This window comes from Natator depressus, chromosome 4 (genome assembly GCF_965152275.1).
Source record: "Natator depressus isolate rNatDep1 chromosome 4, rNatDep2.hap1, whole genome shotgun sequence".
Classification (NCBI taxonomy): domain Eukaryota; kingdom Metazoa; phylum Chordata; order Testudines; family Cheloniidae; genus Natator; species Natator depressus.
The window spans coordinates 116,328,839-116,350,507 of record NC_134237.1 but is presented as its reverse complement, the minus strand read 5'-3'; the positions used below and the strand labels follow the sequence as shown (position 1 = coordinate 116,350,507).

At 39.1% G+C, this 21,669-nt stretch overlaps 1 protein-coding gene across 4 annotated transcripts in view; it reads right to left on the bottom strand.

Moving 5' to 3' along the window:
* Positions 1-216: 216 nt before the first annotated feature.
* Positions 217-21,669, bottom strand: part of WFS1 (wolframin ER transmembrane glycoprotein) — a 49,218-nt gene continuing 27,765 nt past the window's right edge. For all 4 annotated transcript variants that reach the window (XM_074951714.1, XM_074951713.1, XM_074951716.1 and 1 more), the window contains 6 exons: positions 19,021-19,103; positions 13,339-13,483; positions 12,321-12,491; positions 11,170-11,250; positions 4,897-5,045; positions 217-2,892 (listed from right to left, as the gene is read on the bottom strand). In XM_074951714.1, the coding sequence (XP_074807815.1) occupies positions 1,081-2,892; positions 4,897-5,045; positions 11,170-11,250; positions 12,321-12,491; positions 13,339-13,483; positions 19,021-19,103 (2,441 nt within the window). In that variant the 3' untranslated portion in view covers positions 217-1,080. The remainder of the gene's footprint in view (positions 2,893-4,896; positions 5,046-11,169; positions 11,251-12,320; positions 12,492-13,338; positions 13,484-19,020; positions 19,104-21,669) is intronic.

Below are 21,669 nucleotides of genomic sequence, written 5' to 3'. Positions count from 1 at the left end.
TCAGATCATGTAGCTAAAAGAAGTTCACAGCTTGCAATATTCTGATTTTACTGCTGTATCTTGAAATAATATTAATTATGATTTCTAGCACTCCAAAACTGGAATTGTGTTTTAAACCAAATACTAAAATGTAATATGGTTTATAATTTAAAGCTGTTACCATTGGATTGGAAGTAACTACTCACAATGTCAAAGCATAAGCAATGAGTGTAGAATCCCATTTTAATTCAAGTTTGTATTTACATATATTTGCACAATACATATTATTAACCAGACATTTTATTTCATCTCCATTGTAGATTTTTTTATACAGTGCTTTTCAATTGATTTGGCTTGCCTATTACTTGTACCACCACAATTACTAACTGGTGCCCATCATTCACATGCTATCATGGATTATAACTGATAGTCTCATACGTAGCTATCATAGCCAGTTACAGTGAACAGCATGTTCATTTTAAGAAGAATACTTAATCAAACTGAAATGGAAACTAGAGCTCTTGTCGCAACCTTGCTGGTGTGTGCAGTGGTGTCCGCCACCAAAAGACCTGTTCAAATCAAATCTAATAAATAGCAAAGAAGTTCAGTTCTATACACACCAATCACACGGCACCAGATTCAACCTAGTTGTACACTTAATACTTCTCTAGAAACCACTGAATAAATACAAGAAACATTACATCTTAGGTTATCTACAAGATATCCATTCTACATGTGAAAGTACATAAGGGCAATGCCGTGAATATTTCACAAGTAAAGTGCTTTTAACATCAAGCAGATGAATATACCCTAGTGTTGTACCACAGAAAAAGAGTTCGTTTTGGATAAAAAACAGTTCATGCATCTACTCTGCAGCAATTCTGTGCATTCATGTATAGTAATACTTAAATAGAATTTATAATCTCAATCCTATGGGATACAAGGACTGGGTACAGTGTTTACACCTACAGAAAAACTCAACCAATACTCTGGAATAGCATACATTTTGAACATCGTCACAGCAGGTTTTGTTAAGAAGCCAAACCTTTGGTAGTGTTAATGCAGTACACACTGAAGATACCATTGAACCAGTATAGGAGCTCAATATGCAACTGACAGGAATGGAGAAAAGAAAAAATCAAAAGCAAATTTAATGGCTTTTTGCACTGTGCTTCTCCAGTCATGCTCTATTTTCACATGCCTTCCTGCGGGTGTAAGTTTAGACATGCAATTTAAGCAAGTGATTGCTTTCAGTTCAAAGACAGGCCACTTACTGCCAAGACGACCCTCCAGAATTGTGCTGAATTCAATTATACTTCCTTGCCTCAAGTTCAACAACACTTTCTTAAACTCGTTGCTTGCCTTCAGCACAATATCTTTCGTTATATCCTCCTCCTCTACAGCTTTAGTTCCATTTTTGCCATTGAAAGGCATGCCCACAGTTATTTCGAATTTGTATCGATCAAACTTTTTCATGTGACAGTCATGCTTTGTCAGATACTTGAGACGACACAGTTCCTCCTCCTCCATGGTAACATTTTTTGGGTCACACACAGGGTAGGTTTCACCATACAAACATCTAATCCAATCACCAATAAAAAGCGGAAGCATGTTTATTGCAGATTCTGCACTATTGTCAATTTCTGTAACCCTGACATATTTGAACCGCCCAGTCCATGTAACTCTGTGTCCCTCCAGATGACTACATATAATTTGGGTGCGTGCCATGTTAGTCTCCTTCCATGACCGGGGTCCGCAGAGGAAGCCATACTGATTCCATGTCAAGGTAGAGTTGTAGACTTTCATTCCCTCTGATCGGTACACATAGAACCAACAGAACAACACTACAGCTGTAATCCACACCAAAATGAGTTTCACAATAGAACTTCTGGTTAGGGATCTCATCATTTCAACCATCAAGAAGTTAGTTTTTGTCCACCATCGTAAAAACAAAGGAATACCACACAACACAAGAGTCACCACAATCTTCATGAGCTCCAAAGATATGAACCACTTTATGAAATGCACAAGACACATGAGTGCAATGCCTACCATTAGAACTGGGAGTGCAAAGAGAAACAGAAAATAGCCAACTGATGCACGAATGAGACCAATACAGGATGACTCTTGCAGAATAACCACTGAGAATTCACACCACATGAAACACACCATGTAGGGAATCAGGTAACAGTAGGTGCCTTTAAAATTCCGCAGTCGTGCCATTCTAAAGAAGAGATAGAACAAGTACAGGAAGAGAAGGCATGGGATGCTCACATTTAGTATGAAGAAATGGCCTATAGGAAGGGTAAAGAAGGTTTTACCTAAGAATTTCAAATAGCCCAAATTTATAGGTAGTATCTGCAATAGGGAGAGGGAGCCAGCAGCCACCTCAGTCATTAAAGCTCTTCGTGTGTAGGGTTCTGCACAAGTGCTTAAACTCATATAACTTGTCACTGTGAAGAAAACAGAGATGGTAGCCATCTCTGAGCATGGTATGAAGTCTTTGCTTGCTATAGGGAAGGAAAAAATGACAAAGAAAACTGAGAGAAAAAAGTAAACATATGGCTCTAAATGATTCCACCCAAAGTTCACTTCTGCTTGCTCAACATCTAGATTTGGCTCGAAACGAAGCAATAAGTCAGTCAGGGTACGGAAGTTTTCCCAGGCCTTACTGTCTTGAAAGACTTTCAGTGTGCAAATCACCATGGAAATGAAGGACAGATAGAAGATGACTAATGGGATAAAGAAGGCAAAAAAATCGATTGTCAGATTACTGATGATGAAGAAGAAGATGAGGGCATTGATGTGGTGTGTTGGAATAATAGTAGACAGCCAGTGCATTCCTGCCTTAGATGCAATATCTATAAGGTACTCTTTAATTTCCATAATGGCATGAAGTGGATATTTTACAACCTGAAAAGAAAGGAAAACAGTTTATTTAACAACACTTTTGTACGTGTACAGTATATATATTCATGTTAAAGCAGTAGCCATAAGTCAAACCTAGCTTGCTTTGAAATACTTCTATTTCAAGAGGTGTTGCACGACAAAATAGGATTTTCTCTGTGACCATTTTTTAATATTAACTTCATCAGATGAGGCACAGATTACATTACCTCCCCATTTTGATATCTAAAAAGTTTTCGGAAAGGAACACAAACCTCATCATCAATAGGTTATATCATTTTTTATTAAAAAGCTTCCTAATCTAGCATTCTGCTCAATTAGGTTCCTACTGAAGTGCCCATTGGTATTATAAAGATGAACTACAGGGCTGCAATTTTGTACTATCGTGTGCAATTCCTTCAGCTGTAACTGTCAGCTTCTCCAGTGATTCTGTCACACACCGTGCATTGTTATACAGATTTACCGTAAGCAATTGTCCATGTGACAAGTTACTATAAGGCAAGCCAGGGTATGACTCTGTGGCATGCTGGCTTGCCGCACAGTACTGTCCCACTTGGACATTGTTACAGCCCAGTGAAAGCATGCTAAACTGTACACAAAGCCACATTCCAGAACGTTCACAATGCTGTAGCAGTGTTCTCACAGGAAATTAAGCTGGTGCTTGCCAAGCAGTAGATTCACACTGTGGCTTGCTATGCAGTAACTTGCCATGTGGACAAGCCATAAGTCTTTACAGGTAGTTTGCATTTTTCCAAAATTTTCCTTCCCAAGTATGTAAGCAAGCAGCTATCAAAAACTATTAATCCTTTTCAATCTCTTTATTATTATAAGCAGCTAGTACTATTTCATCTCCCTCCCTATGCACAGATCTAGGATTATTCCTTTAACCCACTATCAATTATATTAAAGAGCCTTTAATATTCCACTTATCCTGCAGGGGATGACCTGCCCAGCAGGGTGACTTGTCAAACAACACTGGAGTTATTGTAAGAAAAGACACTGCCTTTCTGCAGGACAGATGGAAAGGACCATCTAGAAAGAGACCACATCTCAAGCAAATGTTGAACTAAAAATGCTGGCAAGTGTAGCTTCACAGCCTAAAAACACCACAAAAAAATTCAGTTTCCATGGTGTGCCAAACGTATGCCTTTATATCAAGTACTTCAAGGGAAAGGCCAAGAAGCTTTCAACAGAGATTTATACTTCATACTAACTGGGGCAGAAAGCCCAGGAAGTTAAGAGTAAGGCTTTTCACTGGTGAAGTGTCCCTTCCAAGTACATCATCTTCAGAACATTAGGTCAGTTACCTGGAAGCACTAGAGGAGATATAGTCCTTTTCTTGTCCCTTAACATTTGACATAATGCCCAAGGAGGACAAGTAAAGAACTGATTTGCTGATGGCAGCATGATGCTCCCTAACTGCTGCCACTTTGAAATTTAGATCCATGTACGCATGTGTGTCTCAGTTCTCCTGTTTAGATTTTGTTTGTACTGTTTAACAGTGAAGCATTGGTTTGCGTAAACCACTGCCAGCCAGCCAGTTTCATCCTTTAATTCCCTCACAACAAAAGTGAGCTGTCTTACACATCTAGTCCATTGCTATGTTTTCCCATTTGTATATGCAAGTTTACAGACTTCATTCATTTATTTACTGGTCTCTGTAATTAATAAATGCAGATATACATCTAAATACAAAATATGGCAAAAGAGAGGCATGTTGTCCTCTGCAAGGTGAGTATGAAGATGTATTATCATCTTCCAAGAACAATTTGTATGTTTTCAGTACGTCTTCCTTCTAAATTTATGCCATATGTACAAAAACATCACACAGTGTATGTGTATATATACACAACTATACACTCACACAAGTTGCATCAATGATACTGTTTGGTGACTAGATACAAGTTTTGAAGGTAGATCACTCGAAGGTAGGCTATTTTGGCCATAAATAGATTAACTAAGAGTCCTTCAATACATATATCACACAACAGGTGCTTAACTAGTTTTCACCTTTAGTCGCAGTGGTAGTTCCTCGGGACTCTTTCCAGCCAATTCATCATCATCATCATCCTCCTGCACAAACAGGTTAGTTGGGATGATTCCCTTTGCATACTTCTTGGTTATTTCAACAAAATCATCCAAAGCAATATAGTTCTTAGCTGCAAGTTATAATGAAGATAACAAAAAAGCTCAAAAATTACAGTACTAGCATCCCCTTAATTACAAAGCATGGACCAGCCTTTCTAGGACTGATGTGGAAATTATTTTCAAATAAACTTTGTGGCTGTATTAAGGAGAAATTAAACTCTTGTTAACAGGTGTTTATTTTGTCACCTGTTCAGAGGTAGCAAATTAATTTTGGTGGTAATAAGTGGTCACAATACATCTTTATTTGAGCATAAGCTTTCGTGGGTAAAAACCGCACTTCTTCAGATGCATGGAGTGAAAATTACAGATGCAGACATAAATATACTGACACATGAAGAGAAGGGAGTTACCGCACAAGTGGAGATCCAGTGCTGACAGGGCCAATTCGATCAGGGTGGATGTGCATGCCACTCCCAATAATAGATGAGGTGGTGTCAAATCCAGGAGAGGCAAAGCTGCTTTTGTAAGGAGCCAGCCACTCCCAGTCCCTATTCAAGCCCAAATCAATGGTGTTAAATTTGCAAATGAATTTTAGTTCCGCTGTTTCTCTTTGAAGTCTGTTTCTGAAGTTTTTTTTGTTCAATTATAGCTACTTTCAAATCTGTTATAGATAGCAGCTTTGCCTCTCCTGGAATGGACACCTCCTCATCTATTATTGGGAGTGGACTACATCCACCTTGATCAAATTGGTCCTGTCAACACTGGTTCTCCACTTGCGAGGTAACTCCCTTCTCTTCATGTGTCAGTATATTTTTGTCTGCATCTGTAATTTTCACTCCATGCATCTGAAGAAGTGGGGTTTTTACCCACGAAAGCTTATGCTCAAATAAATCTTTTAGCCTTTAAGGTGCCACCGGACTCCTTGTTGTTTTTGTGGATACAGACTAACACAGCTACCCCCAACACAATACATCTTGTAAGTGTAGTGGGTCATATTTAGACCAGTATTTATTACTATAATATACAAATTATAAGAAAGAAGAAATAAAGTGAATGAACATGTTCATCTGAGAACAGTATGAAATACATTATATTGCATTTGATTAGACTGCATCTATTTCATATTTTGTGTCCAAGTTTCATCAGGATTAAAGCTACAGTAAAGATATTTTCACCTGTCAAAGATATTTGTATGCTTATTCTAGTGCCCTGCAATTTTATCAGGTTTCAGATCACATTATTATTTATCTGAAACAACTATGACCTTCCCCTCCCTTTTAACATTTTGGGGGTAAAAATAATTACATTTTCAGTAGCTCTGCTGTGTTAAAAAAAGACACAAAGAGCCACAGGAAAAGAACTCCTCAGAGTCTAACTGAAAGTCTGCACTGAGTCAGAAGTCAGTTCTCTGGTGAATACACTGCGTAAATTCCTATAATATCTAGGAAACCTCATTAACTCAGTAAAATGAGCAATGCCTCATAATTCACACACACACACACACACACACACACACACACGACCCCATATAATCTCCCTCTATCTAATAATTTTGATATGATGTGAGGCTGGATATTATATACTTTTTTCCAAATATACTGAAGTATATTTATCAGCATGTTATGAACCATCATTAGAAGTGATCTAAACTGAATGGACACCAAATTGACCATTGCTCATTTACATAGTGTAGTAGCAGGATTTTCTCATCTTGTCTGTTTGCTTATTTGCTAATTCTCCAAATACAGATGAGCACAAATTAATTATTTAAATACACTACATATGCCACTACTTAAATTTAGGCACGTTGGGGACAAAGTGGCACAAGACTGACGCTGTATACAATAGTGGGGAGAAGGATTTTGGCTAAGGACCCTGAGAAACAAATCCCTTACTACTCTTTCAAGAAGTGTCCACCCAAAGTACACCAGACACTTTAGGCATGTTCCCTGCTATGAAGAGCTTTGAATCTCAGATAGCACTAAAAGAAAGAGAAGACAAGAGTAACATAATTGCATCACCATGAGTTATCTTTTTTTGAAACGAGAGAGCGCGAGCGCGCATGCGGGTGTGAGCCTGTAAAGTGAGAGAGTGGGTCTGAGAAATGGTGGGGAGGGAAATGAGTTTCTAGAAAAGGAAAGCTGAAAAGGATGGAGGAAGAGAGTTATCATGGGAGGGGCAGGAGGAAGAGGAACACTGAGGGTAGAGCACGTGTGAGGCCCTGGCTGCAGGGTGGGATAGTGTGTGATTGGAGGCCAGAATAACCAGTAATATAAAGTACAAAAATTCATATTTTTAACTCAGGAATTTGCTATAACGTTATGCTCCTTACAACTTCCTGAAGCCCTGCTGCAGGGGAGCTCAATGAGTGGGGGCTGCCATGGGCTGCCACTTGACTCCTTCTACACCAAGAGGGCAAGGAGACTCCCCTCCAGCCCTGTGAATGGAATGGAGGTTGGAGGGCCTCGATTAACCCCTGTGAACCTCCTGAGGAGTACTGGGATACAAGATCATGTACACAATTGTCTCAATCGCCTCCTACAGCTTGTCCCAGTCACTGTAGATTAGCCAGTTTCCATGGTAAACAAGTTTGATGTCAATTATAAGGAAGAATTAATGCCAACTTTCCCCACACACTGAAGCACCTGATATTGCTTCAAATATGAAAGACTTTTGAATGACAAAAACCTACAACAAGCCTCCCACACAGTAAGTTTAGAGAGTCAGCTGACAAAGATACGAACGCTCGCCTGCTTAATTCTTATCTGAGCACAAGTTACACACAGGAAATTGAAACAATTGACTGAGTTTTAAAGGACAGGATTTAATGTATTGATTTGTGGTCTTACTGTAATTTTAAAACATTCCTACATAAAATCCTACTAGCAGCATTCTGGGCACTCTAGGTGTAAAGAGAAGGTACAGGAACGTAACAAAAAAGCAGCATCATATACTTTAATCTTCAGTCTCACAAGGATATATGTTGATTTGTTTGCATATTTTAAGTGTATATTTTAAAGTAATTAATCTTGCACCACACTGTGCATGCCAAGGAACCATCAAGAAATGTGTTAAGTTTTATTCCTTACTCCTCTTCATCCCTATTCTTAGATCACCTTTTTCTTGCCACTCACTTACAGATTTAGGGTCTGATCCAAAGCCCACAAAAATCAACGGGAGTCTTTCTACTGACTTCCATAAGGTCAACGACCATTGAACAGACAGCTTGTTCTGTCAGGACATACATGGAGACATTTATAAAATAGTCTCTTCTCAGTTGTAGAATTAGAAACAGAAAGGACAATGGAAAAAATTTCCTAGGGAAGTCCTGCAATCTCCTTCTCTGGAAGCTTTCAAGAAGAGGAGAGGGTTGGAATAGAGAAAAATTCTTTGACAGCACTTCTGGGATGTGCTGATGGGGAGAGTTTAGTTTATAATACATGGCTGGCATGTTAAATCGAATGCAATGACATTTACATTCTCAGGCATTGTGACCACTGTCCACAGACAGACAATGTCACCTATAATTGTCTATGTGTCGTCCTACTGAGTTCACCCCATCTCAAATCTTTGCTAACAGGCTTAAATCAGGCTTCCAAGTGTTGGCAATGCATTAAATCAGAAGAAAACTTGCCTCTGGCAAAATGCACAGCATAAATGAAACTGATTGGGTCAGGGAAGTGAATATTAGCTAGTAATAGCTGCTTCTGCTCAAGCATGGACAGCCAACTCCATCTCTGGAGAGGAGAGAACAGCCCACCTCCTACTTTAAGTGTTTGATGAAAACTTCTCATTTCTAAACGCCATTAGTAACTTGACACCCAAGTTTCTCTTCAATTGATGTTAAAAGCATATGTTGTAGGTTCCACTTTATTATTCAGATTTTTCTTCAGTTTGGTTATGACAAATTCCCTGCCTCCCCCATTTGCAGTAAAAAAAGAAATGTGCACATCAATTTCTGCCTACACTTACATGTAGGTTCATTTACCCTCCTATTATTTCATCTGCCATTTAAGCCTTCAGAAAATTACTGACCCCCTTACCCCCCCCCCCCCAACACTATGAGCTGCTGAAGGATTCAGAACAAAATGGCTTGTTTTGCATTTATTTGCTATCAGAATGAAGGAGAAGCACCGATTCAGAAGATAGCAGCTAAGGGACGGAATGTTCAATAGCATCATCCAATATGTGCCAAAGCAGAAGATTCTCCAGTGAACTCAGACCACAGAACGCTTTCCAGTGGAGAGAGAGAGAAAAAAAATGGGGCAGTCTTGGCCCTAAACATTTTTTCAAGAAGCGGAAATTGGGTCACACTAAGCGCTGTGTGGCTCAAGTCTATATGAAAAGTCTGTCAAGGCTGGAATAAAATTCAGGCCTGACTCCCATCCCTTTGCCTTAACCAGAGTATTGTCCTTTAAGAAGTTAATGTAAAACCAGCAAAGCGCCCCAGTTCGTCTTGAGAACATTACTTTCAGTGCAGTCTCACATACATCTGATGAGCCACAGGCTACATGGAAGGAGAGGACGACAGTGACCCTGACTGAATCTCAACCTGAATTTTCGGGAAGTTTTACTATTATATAGAACTAGTTTTTGAACTGCAGGACATCTAAAACAGCCCTAAAGAAGAGTGGGACTGACTTTATATGAATTTTTACATTTTATATAGTAGTATGAAAACGGAATTAGAATTGTTCTGTACATGGCCTTAACTGAAGTTTAGGTTTAACTACACTGCTCTCCGTACAATATGCATTGTTTGTCACTATGTTCCTTCGCCATCTTAGTTTTCAGTCTTTAAATCCTCCTATCGTTTCTTCATGTTTTCCTTTTTAAAAAAAAAAGGTGATATATATGAAGATTAGCAGCTGCAGATCAATGGTTGGAATACAGGATTGCCATGCTGGATCAATACCAATACTCCATGTAGTCTGGTATCCTCTTTGACAGTCCCCATATCAGAAGCTTCAGAGGAAGAGGTAAACCACATAATTCATAATTATGTATTAACATACCTACATACCCTGAAGGGGAATGAAGGGAGGGGATTATCTTTTTAACATCAAGCAATGGACTGTTGACTTGCATCCTGAAGGAGGAAGGTTGATATCCCTTATAAATGTGTTTTGTTTTTAAATCCTAGCTAGTGGAATTTTTATTTCCCATCTGAAATGTTTAATCCTTTTTTCAATCCTATGATGCCCCATCCTCAATAATCATGTGGTGGCAAGTATCACAGCTTACTGCTTTGTGGGGATAAATGGATGAGAGTGAGGAGGGTATTTCCTTTCATCAGTTTTAAAATTTGCTGCTCACAGTCAGGTATCTCTTTGTTCCTGTACTGCATGGAAGGTAAACAGAGCACCTCTCTCTACATCAATCATTTTTATCTACCTTTCTATCTCACCTACTAAGCAAGTAGTAGTCCTGATTTTGAGAACTAGTTAGGAGTCCAGTCCTTCCCTCTTCCTTCCGAACAATTTGGAATCTTCATGCCCCAGATCAGAATTTTAAAGCTTAAGCTTATCTTTATATTAAAACCTGTTAGTTTTCTTGTACAGGTGTCATAAGAGCCGAGACAGAACTTTTTAACCTATAGAAGATACAGCTTCCTTTCAGCAGTAGCATTTTTACCAGTTAAAAAGTGAATGAGGCTCTCCCTCCTCAGCAAGGGCCAAGATAGTAATAATTTTGATGCGTCTTTAGTAGCTGCTCCTCCCTTTTCAGAGCCGAATAGCACTGTGACCTCTCTTGGCTGGGGAGGGCTGGATGGCGTGCCCTTTAGATGCCAGGAAAACTGTATCTTACTTGGCCATAAGAAGAGACGTCTCTTCCTTAAATTTAAGCCTGGGTCTCTTGAGTGATAGGTGAAGACAGCTAATCACAAGGACAGCTTTTAGGGGGCTTGTGGGATACGGAAGGTCTGCTTAAATCAAGTATTTATGTGGGAGACAAATATTAGAGAGAAATCCACAGTGAGGGGGTGTGGTTTAACAGTTACAGCAAGGTAACAGAGGCTAAAGAGCTGTGCACATTAGATGTTAAGCTTAAATGCTGTGTAATCAGAAGATAAAAACGTATTAGGTTAACACACTGTAGTTGAGAAAAAACTTACAGCTGGTGCAAAATTATTTAGCAAAACAAAGCAAAATTAAATCATGGTCATTACATTTCAAACAGGATGCGTGCACTTACATTCACTGCTTACTAATCGTTCCAGCATTCTTCTTTGCTTCTGTACAGACTTTGGAACTGGGCCAGGTTGTTTTTCACCATCTGCTCAATAACAGAAGTTCACAAAGTAGTCATTAAGTGAACAAACAACAACAAATGTCATTAGCTAAAGTAGCAAAAATATAGAAGACAACAGCACCTCAAACCAATGAGATAAAAGTTTACACAAGGGCATATGCTACCAAGTCCTACTGTGGCAGAAATCCTCTAAGAAGGCTCTACTTAGGGACAAGCAAAGCTGCCTCCAGAGCAGCTGTGATCCTTAGGGTCTACCACCCATTTGCAACAACAGGACACTGAGTGAGAATCTGCTGAATTCCTTGAAAGAACTGCATAGATTGAGTGGCAACACAAAGCTTATGCTAAAAACAGAACTCATTTCATCATGTACTTTTTGAAAGTAGAGAAAGTGGCCGTAATTGTACATTTTGATTTTCAGCTACAGTGTTAAAAAGAGGAATAATGTTTAGATCAGGGGTTCTCAAACTGGGAGTCGGGACCCCTCAGGGGGTCGCAAGGTTAACACATGGGGGGTTGTGAGCTGTCAGCCTCTGCCCCAAGCCCCGCTTTGCCTCCAGCATTTATAATGGTGTTAAATATATAAAAAAAGTGGTTTTACTTTATTGGAGGGAGGCGCACTCAGAGGCTTGCTGTGTGAAAGGGGTCACCAGTACAGAAGTTTGAGAACCACTGGTTTAGATCATTAGTATATGCTTACTTTGTGATGCATTTTTAAGTTAGTAACTTCAAATATCTGGCAAGATACTCAGAGTGCTTTGTTACTGATAAAATTAAAGTAAATAAGAGCATATTTTTCAAAAACACTGAGTTTTGATTAAAAAGTTAGTCATTTCTAATCTTTGGTGGTTCTCATTGGTACTTAAGTGAGTCACCATGCATAAGCAAAACTCCTGACAGCATATGAATCAGCTTTAAAGAGTCAGAGTGAGCAGCTGATAAAGGTCATTATCACAACTATTTTTCCATGAATGGGTTACACACTTATTTATTTTATTTTTATATATAGTCATTTAGGTTTTAAAGTTGTGTTCTGCTTTTAATTTTGTGTTTTAGATAGGATCAGTTTCTTTTCTGGGGTACTAGATACCTACCTTCATTGTTAACTTGCCCAACATTCTCCAGCAGTTCAGAAACTGCTAACTGCTTCTTCTTCTTTGGATTTAATTTCCAATACATAACTAAGGCAGCTTTTCTCACAGCTCTCTCCAGATCAGTCTCAGATGATAATTTCTTCACTTCTTGCTCATTCTCAGAAGTGATGCCTCAAGAAAAGAAAGCGTATTAGATATTATCATCCCACATTTCAGGAAGAAGTGATGGACCACAATTTGTTATTTTTTTCACTTTAGTTCTAAGTTTTTGGACAAGTTGATTCACACGTCATCTTCTCAAGTTAACTAATTTTTTCCTACATTGTTCTGTGTCCAGGGCTTACCAACAAATATTATACGTATCTTAAAATGTACAGTGCACTTTACGGATTGCATAAGATATGTTCCCTGCCACAAAGAGTTTGTAATCTTGCCTGGAGACAAGACACAAGGACAACAGTACAGGTAAAAGATGACATGGATAGAGCACTGGTGATGAGGAAGTATTATGTAAAGAAGTGGGTTTCAAGAAGAGATCAGATACTTGGCAGACACGAGGAAGACTATTCCAAGCGTAGGAAGTGGGATGAAGGAAGGCGTGAATCTTGAAATGGGAGAATATGGTACAGGGAACCAATTAGGCAAGAGGATTGAGAAAGAATAAAGGGAGAATGAGAGGGACAGGAGAAGAGAAAAACAGCAGATATGTAGGTGGGGTGTGAAATTAACCTTAAAGGCAAGGATAAAGAGTTTCAATGAGTTTTGGTAAGAAATAAGAATCTAATGAAGGAATTCAAGTACATGATTGACACAGATACTTCTATATGAAAAGTCATATGTTGTCCTTTTAATTAAACTACTCTAACATTCGATCAGCAGCTGTTCAAATAATTTTGCTCCAAATATACCCAGATTTTAAAGTATATTTTAACCTGTCTCTCCAATATTTTAATGGAGGATTATTTGTAGCTAAAATAGACTAAAAATATAAGAGTTAAAGCTCCTAAAGAACCCATACCTCTTCTGTCTGTTAAGCATCTCCGCAACAGCTTGACAGCTTCCCTTCGACCCTGCTTAGCAGCAAGAATCAGCCAGTCAACAGCACTACAGTTGTTGAGTTCTTCATCCTGGTCTTCTGCTAATTTCAGGTAGTGTTTTCCCATCTAGAAAGAATGGCGAACAAACAAAATTTCTTAGCTATTTAAATACCTTCTGTTCTCTTTATCTCAGCGAGTGAAGGATATATCTGTGAAGAAAAAGGTCAAATAAGCTGACTCCAACACTGAGGCACACAGTTGTAAGTTGTCCTCAGCAAACTGGCTGGAGATCAACTTCCAGAACAAGATCAACTTCCAGAACAAGATGCAAGCAGAAGCAATGACTGATTTCTGGCACATTTGATGAAGTCAACAAAGGAGTTAACATTAGGTAGTATATGACTAAATGCAGCAGTGAATGCTAGTAATGCTAGACAGAAAGAGCAGATGCTAAGCGAATTCATTTTTATACAGGTTTCAGAGTAGCAGCCGTGTTAGTCTGTATTCGTAAAAAGAAAAGGAGTACTTGTGGCACCTTAGAGACTAACAAATTTATTTGAGCATAAGCCTTCGTGAGCTACAGCTCACTTCATCGGATGCATGAAGTGATCCGATGAAGTGAGCTGTAGCTCACGAAAGCTTACGCTCAAATAAATTTGTTAGTCTCTAAGGTGCCACAAGTACTCATTTTTATACAGTACTGCTAGATCAACTTTAAAAATGCAAAATGAAGTGCCATAGCAAGGTATCAGTGATGGACAGGAATTTAGATGAAGTAATCTCTGTAGAGGGCCTTGATATGGTGGTTCTCAACCTTTTCGGAGTCAGGACGCATTTGAAAATATTTACAGCCTGTCGTGATCCAGTACATAATTTGGGCGTGAAGGCTCTGGGGCGGTTTCGGTCAGGTCCTCATAGTGGCAGCTCCTATGCTGTGTGGCTGGCTGGGCTTGGCTCTCCAGTCTGGGCATTGCAACCTCCGGGGTTGCACCGCATGTCCGCCCCGCTGACTGGACTTTGTGTGAGCGGAGTTGTGACCTGGCTTATGTGGTTGCAGTGCCACTTGCTCAAATTTGGCCTACCCACCATCATGACAGCTGAGTGCATGGGGAGATCATCATGCTGATGATTACACATGAAAGGAAAATAATGCGACCCCCTAGAGTATCATACCATTATGAACCCCAAAATAGTGAATCTATGCTGTAGAACTGAATTGTTAATTATCCTTTTGAATGATTCTGCAGCACTAAACATCCCCACCTTATAAAAAACCTGAACTTCTCTTGGAAGGTTAGCAGGTCTGACTTGGGCCCCAATTCTCAGGTTGGACGCACACAGGTGGATTCTTACATGACCAATCCACACAAATCCAGTTGCAGGATCAGGGCCTTTGGGATTAAATGTACACTTCATAGAATTGAAGCTACCAGAAAAAAATGCAAATAGGCAAGAGAACTCAGACCAAGTAAACCAAACTGACAGTGTACAATTACTACCATGGCATACCTCAACTCAATGAAATGGAAAAGCACATTGATGCAGGAACAGATGAAAGAAGAGAGTAAATGGCAGAAAGTCAAGAACATAGCTTAGGTACAAGTACCATCACTGGCAATTTGTCATCACCGCAGACATAGCGTTAGCAAGATTTATATGGAAGTTATTGCTTTGAACAAATTATGTGGCAATAAAACCTGTGCCAAGAACAGCTATTCCTACAGTGTGTTTATAGTTATAGCCACCACGTTTTTGACTAAACCCCAAAACAGCAACACTTAATACAGCTCTTCTACACATATCCCATAGTCCCAGAAACTGATATCTGCCAACACAAATCATGGAATCAGCCATAAGAATGACTATTGCACAAGGAACCACAGCCCAAGACTTGGGTTTTGTGACAGAGCTTTCTGTGTAAGGTACAGTAGCAGCATCTGTAAGTAGCTACCTTTTGAAGAGAACATTTTATCCTTATTTTGGTTCTAAAGATATATAAACACTCTTGGAATTAGTGGGTTTTTTTTAATTAGTAGAAAACCAGAGCAACCTATACCTAGCCTTTCCATGAAACTGCACTGATAGATGCAGTATGCTAGGCTGTGATCTGCCCTTTCTGAATGAGTATTGTGCAACAGTGGCTTTAAAATGAGATTTGTGATAAAACTTTTGCACAAATGTTTTCATTTTAAAGTTACCAAAATGTAAAATGGCTAGAACCCTTTTGACTTGAGGTGATTATAAAATATCCATTCCTGCTCATTCCAGCTTGTCAGGTAGTTTTAATGTTAACTTGAGGATGCTCTTTGTTTAGATCGTGAGCTAAAACTGGGAGGCAGAAAGAGGTACTTAGAACCAAATTAACAGTGTACATCTTCAGGCTACTCCTCTAACATGAGCACACACTCCCTCATACTGCTGTGCTCTGCTAACTAAAACAGAGTGGTCACAACCAGTCAAGAGTGCAGAGACCCTGTACAGTAACAGACACATCACTGCCTCTTCTCCATTATGCAGTTCGGATTGTGGGTGTCTCATCTGCATAATTACTGTACAGTTATTTTTCCATAAAAGTACTGTACGCAAATTCCTGGAACAGAGTCTGAGAGAGACAGAGTGCAGGATTATTTCAGTATAATACTTACAGTGATTTGTCCAAGTTCATGAATTTTGAGTGATTTTTTTTCTAGTCAATTTTTTAGGCTGTAAGCAAGCTACAAATATCACTACCTCAGCTTTTCACTCACTTCTGCTGAAGATGCACACTCCCCACCCTGCCCCACCCTCACAATGGACACACTCTTGGCTATCAAACTGCCAAGAGAAAATCTATTTAAGTATTTTAAACAAGATTTTTTTTTTAAATCTTGTTTTCCTCCTTCCTCTTGTCCCTCTCCACAGGACAGTAGGGCTCCAGGTTCTTAACTGATTTTTTGTTCATTTTGAGATGAACACAATTAAACCTGAAAACATACTGTGATCTTTAAGACAAGAGCCTTATTGACACGTAGGCATCAGAGGAGGGGGTATGAGGGTGGAGTGAACCAGGAAGGGTAGAGAGATGTCAGGTTTGGGGTTTTTTTAAACCAATTATCTTCTCCGTGTTTTGACAGCCCATTTTGCTTGTTATTGCTCAACTTTCATTTAAAAATGTTTAAAGCTGCAGTGCAACAGTAAAGTCTTCCTGACAAGAATGCAAAGACCATATTCTAGGTTAATAAACTCCTCAGATAATAGCCAGTTTATTAGTGCAGAATATCATTAACCGGGACTGTGGCTTACTGTTATTTAAACAGGTTTTGATTTTATAGAAGAAAACAGAGAAGGACTTTCCAGCAGTAACCCAGGGGTTCTGTTTATATATTTCTTACACTTCACGATCTCTTTTCCCATTTACACAGGGTCAGCAGTGCCCATGACTCTGTCACTCCTTCCAAACCCGCATGTCCTGTCTTGGAGTTCCAGTCTTCTCCCTTCAAATTTCCCTTAAAGTCTCTCCAAAGTCAGTCTATTATATCCTTTCTTGCTGTCCTCCTCCTCCCACGCTTTCTTTAATGTTTGTTCTTCTCCCATTCTTATAACATGTCCAGCCTATTAGTAGGAGTCCCAAGTTTATCTTGCCTCTAATTTCTTCCATGTGCACTGTCTACCCTCTGCTTGCCTGCCATTCTCCTCAATATATTACTTTCTACTACTGGTGTCTTCTTTTTTCCCCCATCTCCATAAGACCTACTGTTTCCAAACCAAACAGCAGGCAGAGATAAACACACACAAGATACAATTTTGCCTTCAGTTTGTTACTTAATTGCTGGTCCTACAGTACTCTTACCACCTTTTTCACTGTCACCCCTGGACATTGGGTTCTTTTCAGTTTTCAAGATCCCTTCGGGATGGCACTGTGTAGTTCTCAAGTACACAAATTCTTCTGATTCAGCTTCTCTCCTAAAACTTCAGTCAACAGCGTCTCTTCTTCCATCTTGCCTACATGCATAATTTCAGTTTTCTTTGGGTTCACCTTCAAATCATAATCTTCAAACCAATGTCTACTCTGATACCATATTTACCAATTCCTCTTTGCTATCAGCCAAAATGGACAAATCATCAACACACGTTAGTTTTCTCTGTGTCTCCACAAGCTTTGTTCTACCATTTTAGCTTACATATTTCTTAATCAACTAGAAATTACAGGTTTTTGTTCTTTGCTGGAATTGGAGCCAAATTGAGGGTTCTGGTGGCAAGGATCCTCCAAATTCAAAATACCATTACCCACAAAGGTGTTTGGCTGTTTTAAAGGCCAGGAACTCTTCAGACTGCTCCCTTCTTGAGGCTGCCCTCAAATACCAGGGCTGAAGAACATGGGTGAAGTGTGCAGGGTGTTTGCACCAGTTCTAGAGATTATTTATTACTATTATTATTATTTTTTACTATTCTGTTGGGATATCTCCCACAGTGCAGCCGCACTCAGATATTCTCACTCCTGACCCCCATCTCCAATTTTCTCAAATGTCATTGCTTCTCAGCTTAGAAGGGCCATTTGTGAGGGTGAGATGACAGTACAGTCTCAGTGTCGTTCAGGCCTTGTCTATACTAAATTAGCACATCTGTTTGACCATATATATGTTTCTACTGATTTAATTAAAGTCAGTAATTTAACAAGTTTAGCTGAAGTGATTTAAAGTGAGGATTAAACTAGTTTAAGTGCAACTCCATTAGGTGCTTGTACTGGTTTAGTTAGAATTTTAACCTGATCTAATGAAACCAATGTATTTTTTTTAGTATAGAAAAGCCCTAAAACTGCTAACAAATATCTTCAGGGACAGAATTAAGATCAACTCAATTCTCGTAGGCCACTGAACAGCCAAATGGTAGCTAGTACCTAGAGGGTTTTTTAAATGCATTTATTCAGCATAGATGAGGAAAGTTATAGAAAGATCTCAACCCTGTGTATATGAATGCCCTTACTAATCCACCATACCAGGAAACATACTTTGTACATTTTCAAATGACCCAAGGTTGGTGCTGTTGAGTCATTTGCAAACCTTGAAACAACTCAGAGTTACATTACTCTAGTATTATTCATTATTTGTATAGTCGTAGTGCCTAGGAGCCTTAGTGCTGAATGAGGTTTGCATTTTGTTCCAATGTAACAAATTAAAATCAAAACAGTATCCAACAGTCACTATATGGACACTTCCCTCTTCTCTCATTGTATTAGACACTAGACAAAAAACAAATGACATTCCCGGCCCCAAGATGCTTACAATCTATAATTAGCTTTCACATCTACCCCAAAGGCTGGTACTGGACTGGAACCTGCGAAATCTGATATCCTTCCTAAGTAAGGAACATTCGTCCAGGCCAAGAAGCTATTTGGCATCTCTCACTTTGAACAACTTAAAATTCTAACAAAGGATGTGGTTCAACTGAACAGTTTTTGGAAGAGATAATAACCCCACAAGAGTTGGAAGTGTGTAGTAACGTTTTCTGAATTTAAACCACAACAATGCTCGAAGTTTCGCCAGTGTTCAGAGATGTTCAAAGCTCTTTCCAGTGCTCTCTACAGATATGATTTCAGAAAGAGCTAACATTTATTTTATCTATTCATAGTCAATAAATGGCCTCTAAAGAGTATAAAAAAAAGTAGTGACAATGTATAAAATTACCTCCGTCTGGGCTTTTGGTTCTCCAGCTTTGGCCTTTTCAAGCAGATCCTCAAAAAGTACTTCAGGTTCCTCTTTCATGGCTTCTACAAAGCAACCCAAGAAGAAAACTGATTTATTAGCAATATTCAATGATTTTCATGAGTCCTCAGTGCATTTGGCTAGAGAATTCAAGGAGCACATCTAAATATAGAGCATGATGTTTTATAGAAACAGCAATGCAGTTCTAGCAAGTTATTACATTTATAGCTGCAATTACTTAAACCTTAATAATTTTCACTGGAATGCTACCCAAGATGCAAAATTTTCATTTAAAAAATCCTTTAAGATAATATGAAATTCAATTATTATGTTAACCAAGAAGTGTCTCAGAAAATAAGTGTTATTTGGCATCCCTTACAAATATTAACCCATATTTGTAACACTATCCCAACTACTTATATAGGATAAAATTGTCAATTAGAAAAGTTTTCATTATATATGATAAGCATCTGCATTTGTATTTAATACTACTATGGCTTGTCACTGTTCAAACCCAGTAAGAAAAAAAATAAATAAATAAATAAAAAAGAGTTCCTGAGCCCTTAGGAAATTTGTTGTTCTGGGCAGAAACAGGGCCTTTTAGAGTGTTATGAATCTGAGGAATGAGAAGCTACTCTTCAAAAACACATTCAGTGCATTTGAAAGGTCAGTTTTTTAATCCTTGGACTAAATGAAACACCAGTATCAATATCTTTTTCTTTTTAAAGAACTCATTGTTTTGTATCCTGTCCCACATTTCTGTTTGCCTCCCCATTCTTTTCCATATTTACCAGATCAAAGTGATTTTAGCTTTCATTCCTAAAAAGAAAAACAGTGCTGCCCACGTACCCAGCCAAAAACAAGGTAATCAGGTTTCTGCATGATCTTAACTTATTTTGTGTTTATTAGGAATCCCATGACCTGATTTATCTTGTGAATGATGAGCTACAGTCTTCTAGTTTCTTGGAAAAGTTGAAACTTGGTAGAACTGCGAAAGCTCTGTGAGGATGCATCTTAAAAATTCTCACTAATTTGATTTCAAATATCAAGCGTCAAAAAGTAGACACTCAATATGCATGTGAGTGAGAGATTAGGGTGGGGAGGGGAGAAAGGGTTGGGAAAATTACCACTAATTCAAAGGAAGTAAAGCACCTTTACTAGCCAGCCCAGAACTGTAGCCTAGAACTGGGTGGGAAGAGTTTCCAAAAAAATTTCTAGTTACTCAGTGGGAGTCATGACAAATGAAAGAGACCTTCCCACCCCTCCCCCCAAGAACAGCCAATAGCCCAGTGATTAGGGTACTCACCTGGGATGTGGGACATCAAGGATCAAGTCCTTGCTTTACCTAACTTGTATCAGGGACTTGAACCTGGGTTATCTCCCATAACCCAGGTGAGTGCCCTAGCCACTAGGCTATTGGCTATTCTGGGGGCTCTCTCACCACCTGACCCAAGCAGCCTTCCTGTTGAAAGTTTTGTAGAAATTCGTTCACAGATTTCAAGGCCAGAAGGGACCACTGCACTCACAGGACACAGAGCTTCCCCAAAATAATTCCTAGAGCATATCTTTTAGAAAAAAACATTCCATCTTGAATTAAAAATCGTCAGCAATGAAGAATCTACCAAAACTCTTCGCAAACTGTTCCAATGGTTAATTACCCTCACTCTTAAAAATCTACATCTTATTTCCAGCCCGAATTTGTTTAGCTCCAACTAGCAACCATTGGATTGCGTTATACCTTTCCTTGCTAGCTTGAAGAGCCCATTATCAAATATTTGTTCCCCATGTAGATACTTATAGATTGTAATCAAGTCACCTCTTACCATATTTTGTTAAGCTAAATACACAGACTCTAGGACCTCAATCTAAGGGCTTGTCTATACTGTACGCTAAATCAGCGCCACTGCGATCGATGCAGCAGCGTTGATTTATCGCGTCTGGTGAAGATGTGATGAATCGATGGGAGAGCACTCTCCCATCGACTTCAGTCGTCCACCTCCCCAAGAGGCAGAAGGTAAGATAGCGGGAGAGCGTCTCCCACCAATACAGCACGGTGTAGAAACCGCGTTAGGTCGATGTAAGCTATGTCGCTCAGGGGGGTGATTTTTTTCACCCCCGAGTGATGTAACTTACATTGATTTAAGCGGCAGCGTAGACCAGGCCTAAGACAAGTTTTCTAATCCTTTAATAGTCCTTGTGGCTCTTCTCTGAACCCTCTCCAATTTATCAACATCATTCTTGAATTGCGTGCACCAGAACTAGACAGTATTCCAGCAGCAGTCACACCAGTTTCAAAATAACCTCTACTTCTACTCAAGATTCCCATTTATGCATCCCTAGATTGCATTAGCTTTTTTTGGCCAGAATCATGCTGGGAAGCTCATGGTCAGTTGATTATCCGCCATTACTGCCAAATCTCTTTCAGAGTCATTGCTTCTCAGGATATAGGATGGGGGACTCTAAGTATGACCTACATTCTTTGTTCCTAGATGCAGCTAAATGTAAAATGAATCCATTAAAATGCATATTGTTCACTTGCGCCCAGTTTACCAAATGATCCAGTTTGCTCTGAATCAGTGAACTGTTCTCTTCATTATTTACCACTCTCCCAACTTGTGTGTCATTTGCAAA